General features: G+C 49.1%; 1 protein-coding gene across 1 annotated transcript in view; it reads right to left on the bottom strand.

The window, feature by feature from the left end:
- LOC103803531 (calcium-binding protein 8-like) overlaps window positions 1-4835 on the bottom strand; it is a gene marked incomplete at its 5' end in the record, with an annotated part of 8600 nt that extends 3765 nt beyond the window's left edge. The window contains 2 exons of the mRNA XM_009076094.1: window positions 3697-3699; window positions 4668-4835. Coding sequence (XP_009074342.1) covers window positions 3697-3699; window positions 4668-4835 — 171 coding nt within the window. The remainder of the gene's footprint in view (window positions 1-3696; window positions 3700-4667) is intronic.
- Window positions 4836-5708: the final 873 nt, after the last annotated feature.

Here is a 5708-nt window from a genome sequence, read left to right as displayed (position 1 = left end):
GGAACTACTCCAGTCAGAAGATGGGGCTTAGATTTCCCTTCTTCCCTAGGGAGACAAAGCAGCTGGAATTGCTGAGTTTCTTCCCTGTGGACAGAGCTCTGTGCTGCCATGTGAACTGCCCTCTTCAACATGTAGAGCCTCCCCTGCTTTTTGGTGAGGTTTGCCCCTCAGTTCTCTCCTTTCTCTACATTCATATATCCTCTGAACATGGCATCTGTGCTTTTCCTGCTGGTTTCCCTAGCTGGCATTGTCTCAGGGCTGGCCATCTCTTTTGCATTTGGTTGGCAGTGGAAGATTTTGACACCCATGGGACATGGATGTGAGCTGGTTCCTGGGACATGGTCAGAGCCTGAAGTTCCTCTTTAGAGATGCCATCCTTCTTGGGGAGGAAGAGTCCAACACCAATGAGATCTCAAGAATCACAGTATCACAGAATATTCAGGGCTGGAAGGGACCCACAAGGATCATCAACTCCTGCCTTGCACAGGACACCTCAACAACCCACCCTGTGCCTGAGAGCATTGGCCAAATACTCCCTGAGCTCTGTCAGGCTTGAGGCTGTGGCCACTGCCCTGGGGAGCTGTTCAGTGCCCAAACACCTCTGGGAGAAGAATCTTTGCCTAATATCTATCCTAACCCTCCCCTGACACATCTCCAGCCATTCCCTGTGTCCTGTCCCTGTCCCAGAGAGCAGAGCTCAGAGCTGCCCCTGCACTGCCCCTTGGGAGGAAGTTGTATACAATGATGAGTCTCCCCTCAGTCTCCTCTTCTCCAGCTGAACACACCAAGTGACCTCAGCCACTCCTTGCATGGCCCTTCAAGGCCCTTCCTCACCTTCCTTGCCCTATCCTAGTTGTTGCATCATCCAGTCCACCTCCAGGCAATGCACAGCACACCCCACCCCATCCTACATGAAGAAGCCAAGGCAAATCAAGGCTGGGTCATCTTCATCTTCTCAACACACTTAGGACAGGCTAATGAAGAGAACTCCCATGGTATCACTAGTGGCAGAGACTTCCACTCCTATCATTTCTCCACCAGCACATGAGTCCAGCCCTTTTCCAACTCCCCTGGCTGTGGCTGCTGGGCTTGTCCCAATGCCCATGGTGGGCTTGAAATGCTCAAGGGAAGCAGTGAGAGCCTTCTCCTGAAGAAAAAGCCTTGCTAACCTGGACAGCTGCAGAGTATTTATAGCTCCTCCTGCCACAACCCTGCCAAAGGTGAGTGATGGTCACTTTCCCTGGCTGACTGGAGTTATTTTTGCTTTAAGAGGTCAGTTTTTCATTCCCTGAGCAGGGAGGGGGAGCAGGGAGGGCCCTGTTGCAGCTCTTGTCCATGCAGTTGATTTGAGTGGCAGGGCTGAGACTGAAATACCCACAGTAGATAGCACAGGTCACCCTGAGCCCCTGACACCCCTGTTTGCCACCAGCTTAATGTCCTGAGTGTTTGGATAAAGGAACTGCCAGACAAATGGGTTTTGTGCTATAAATTTCTGCTTGCTGCAAACACTTGTCCTTTGCTTGTGTCTCATAAAAACATACAATCTTTGCTCTCTTGCCCTAAGCATCAATAAAACCAGAGAGAAAGGCTGAAGACATAACTGTGCCTCTGTTCTGGTTGGATTTTTTTACCTAGATTTAATGTCTTGCAAATGAGTTTCATGTTCAGAGTGAAGTGAACAACACCCTGGACTTGTGCCTGACTATAGAGTACAATTATGTATGTTATATATACATACAGTAATATACTCTTTAGCAGCTGTGGAGAAGGGGATGGCTCTGTCCACAGGAAGGAGAAGGTTTTGGGGGCTGCTCTATGATGGCAAGAAAATACCCAGAGTTGACAGTGAGTGGAGATCCCTTATTTCAGCAAGGTACTACTGACAATATCTGATGTGTCCTCCCTAGAAGCCATTCCCAAATCTCATTTGTGCTCATCTTGGCTTCATTCCTACCTATAATTAAAGGCACTTTGATGGGGTGGCTGAAATGTACATTAAATATAAAGAATTAGTTGAAGTGCTGTTTGAATAGATGAATTAAGGAAGTTGAATTGCTTTTTAAGGTGCAATTCATCTCATCCCAAGGTAGCACCTAAATGAAACTCCAGGATTTACACCCAAAAACATCTTCTTCACTAATGAGAGGTGAGCAGAGGGTGAGTGACTCACACAGAGATATTCCTGCACAGCTCTCCCTCATTGGACCCATGCCACGAGGCCTTAGCACTTCTGCTTTTGAGCCCTGGAGGGATCTTGGTGTTTGGGAATTTGGAATGCTGAGGGCACAAGTGGGTCATGTCCAGCCTGGAGAGCTGCAGGGACACAACCTGCTCCCAGCCTGCCTTTCCTGGGAGAAATGCTTCTGTTAGAGATGCCATGAGCCAGAACTGTCCCCATCTTCTGGGACCTGAAGCAAAACTTTGCCCTGTTGTTGACAGCATTGAGTTGATCTTTATTCCCTGCTGGATTTGTGCATGTGTACTTCCAACACCATCTAAAACAGGATCTGTTTTGTTTCTAGGTTCTGCCTAGCACCAGCAGTGCCAACATCCCACGAGAAAAGCTGTGCCTGCTGCACTTTTGGAAGCTCCAAAATGAGGTGTTGAGCCTTGAGGTATTAGACCTCCTTTTTTTCCAGGTGATTTGGCTAGTTCCCCCAAGCTGTGAGGCTGAGAGCAGTCTGCATGGCTCTGGCTGTGGTGACAGCTGCCTCATGTCTGCACTCAGTCAGCACATCAGAGGGCACTAACAGCTCCAGCCATGTAAGGAAGCATCACTCCCTCCTTCTCTGTCTTTTTGAGTGAGGGGCCCAAAGCTGAGCACAGCACTGAACTGGGACCTCCCCAGTGGTTTTGTACTGCCCTAGTGCTGCTGCCACACTGCTCTGGAGCCAGGCCACGATGCCCTTGGCCTTCTTTGCCACCTGTGCACACTGTTGGCTCCCACTGAGCTGTGCCACCTGCACTGCCAAGTCCCTTAGTGACCAACATCTCTGTCCCCACTCCTTCCCCAGCCTGGAGCTGCTTGGGGTTGTTGTGTGCCATGGGCAGGACCAGCACTGAGCCTTAGTGACCCTCATGCAGTTGTGCTCAGCCCCATGATCAAGTCTGTTCAGGTCTCTCTGTAGAGCTTTCCTACCCTCAGACAGATCCACACTCACTCCCAACTTAGTGTCCTCTGCAAACTTACTGAGGGAGCACTCAATCCCCACGTCCAGATCAGCAATAAAGATGTGTTCATCTTTTTTTTGTTTTAAAGGTGCTTCGGTGTCTCTGCCTGGTGCCCTTGTAGAGGCTTATTTGGCCCTTCAGTATCCGAATTTCCACCCAAATGGCCTGTGGGAGTGGCATTGCTGTGGGTGGGAAAGCACAGTGGCTGTCCCAGGGTGATGTGGTCTCAGTAGGTATCTCCCTGGATTTCCCTGCACTGAAGATAATTATCTTTTTTTTGTTTTAAAGGTGCTTCGGTGTCTCTGCCTGGTGCCCTTGTAGAGGCTTATTTGGCCCTTCAGTATCCGAATTTCCACCCAAATGGCCTGTGGGAGTGGCATTGCTGTGGGTGGGAAAGCACAGTGGCTGTCCCAGGGTGATGTGGTCTCAGTAGGTATCTCCCTGGATTTCCCTGCACTGAAGATAATTTCATATCAGGATGGGTTGGTTTAGGTTAGAAGGAACATTAGAGATATCTTGTTTCACCCCCTGCCATGGGCAAGGACACCTCCCACTAGCCCAGGATGCTCCAACCCCATCCAACCTGGCCTGGAACACTTCCAGGGATGGGGCAGCTGCAGCTGCTCTGGACAACTCTGTTTAGTTGTTCCAACCAGCAATGCTTCAGAGCAGCACAAGTTCCTCTGGACAAGATAATCCTTCTCCTGAGGTGGCTTAAAATGGGGAATGTTCTTGCCTGTGCAAAATCCAGTGTAGAAGCTGAGGTGGTGACTGATCCCATTGCTGATCACTTGATGGTCTTTGGACCATGCTGAGAGGATGCAAATGTTTCTCTTCCTCTGGCTACCCCTGAGTCCTGCTTAGAACTTAACCTTGCAGACACTCCCATGTGTTGAGATGAGCTGTCCTTGGTGAACCTGTTCCACACAAGTCCTGACAGTTCAGAACAAGAGCTGCACAGGACAGTGAGTGTAGATGCACCATCTCTGCTCCTTGCTGGTATTACAGTGCAGAGAGAGGACTCATCCCAGCTGGTCCCTCACAGCCCAGGGCAGAAAACCTTTTTCTGTTCATGGAAATACAACAGAAAACTGGAGGAGCCTAACACAGCTTGCTAGGGTAGGACCCAGTGCCATAAAGTCTTTCCTTAACAGGCTGAGGAAAATATGACTATTTCTGTAGGTAAATTCAGATTTGTCTCAGACACCTCAGCATGGGTTGCACATCCCTCTCCTGGCCACCACCAGAGAAAGGAGGGTCATGGGGCAAAGCCCAACTACTTCATTGTCCTGGTGAAACAGAATCAGCTTTGCTTAGACCACATGGCAGAAGGACAACAGCACCTTTTGAGCTCTCTCAGTGTGTCATTGCTACCTACTCTAACTCCACTCACCTCCATGCATCTTTGCCCATGCCACGTCATGGATCAAAGTGAGTTTTTCAGACAAAGCAGAAAGAGAAGAATTGTACAGAAACACATGAACTTTCTCCCTCACCTTCAAACTCTGTTTGGCAGTTGCCAGAGTTTTCATTTAGACTCTCCTCTTCGTTGATGATGATGTTCTCAATGTCCTTCATCGTTAGGTGGTCACGGAAGGCATGGTACAGGATGTGCTTCAGCTCCTCCAGTGTTATCCTCTGCATGTCAAACTGTGGGAAGAGGACTCAGTTAGACCCAGAAACACTCAGAAGAAGACAGGCATGAGAGCATGCCACAGTTCCCTACTCATGTTTTATCAACCTCGTGTCAACACCTCTGTGTTTCTTTGCAGATTCGGCTCTTGGGTTCATTTAACTCTGTGAATGTTGCAAATGGATGTTGACAGAGCTTCTGGCAGCTTGGTGCTGGGAGAGCAGCAGAGAAACACAGCCCTAGGTCAGGGATGGTCTTCCAGGCAATCCAGTATCAGTACTGCCCATCCCAACACAGACCAAACCTGAGGGATTCCTTGGGTAGCTCTTACACCTTATCATGAGCCACAACCTGTTTCTGCCCCTTTTTTTCCCTTCCTAACTCTCCAGTTGTGCCTTTATGACATGCAGAAGCAGAGGACATTCCCCTCTGAGCTGAATTCTGCTGCACATCCTGTAGGTAAATGTTGTTCTTACCCAAATCAAATATTAAAACCAGAATATTCCTGCAGAATACATAGAACTCAACCTTTGGCAGCAGAAGGACTTTACACATTGTTTGTGCTGTTAATATCTGCTAATGGTACAGCAGAGAACACATTGACACTGGCTGGGGGCAGTGCCAGGTGAGGAGATGAGACTCTCTGAGCCATCAGTGCAGGCAGTAAAGAGGGATGGAAATGCTGATGAATCTTCCCCTGATACTCCTCTGAAAGCATCTTGAACTCTCAGGCCTTGCAGCCCAAAATGGGCTGACCCAGAGCAATCAGTGAGCACCAGGGCTTGTACCCTCTCCTCTGAACCTTCAAGACCTTCAGAAACCTCCAAGAACCCTCAGAAAGGCCAAACACCTCTGGCTTAATGCTGCAGTGGAGGAATGATGATGCCAATTTATACGTACTGTG

This window comes from Acanthisitta chloris, unplaced genomic scaffold (genome assembly GCF_000695815.1).
Source record: "Acanthisitta chloris isolate BGI_N310 unplaced genomic scaffold, ASM69581v1 scaffold6016, whole genome shotgun sequence".
Classification (NCBI taxonomy): domain Eukaryota; kingdom Metazoa; phylum Chordata; class Aves; order Passeriformes; family Acanthisittidae; genus Acanthisitta; species Acanthisitta chloris.
The sequence above is the reverse complement of the archived record's forward strand: the minus strand, read 5'-3'. Positions and strand labels throughout refer to the sequence as shown.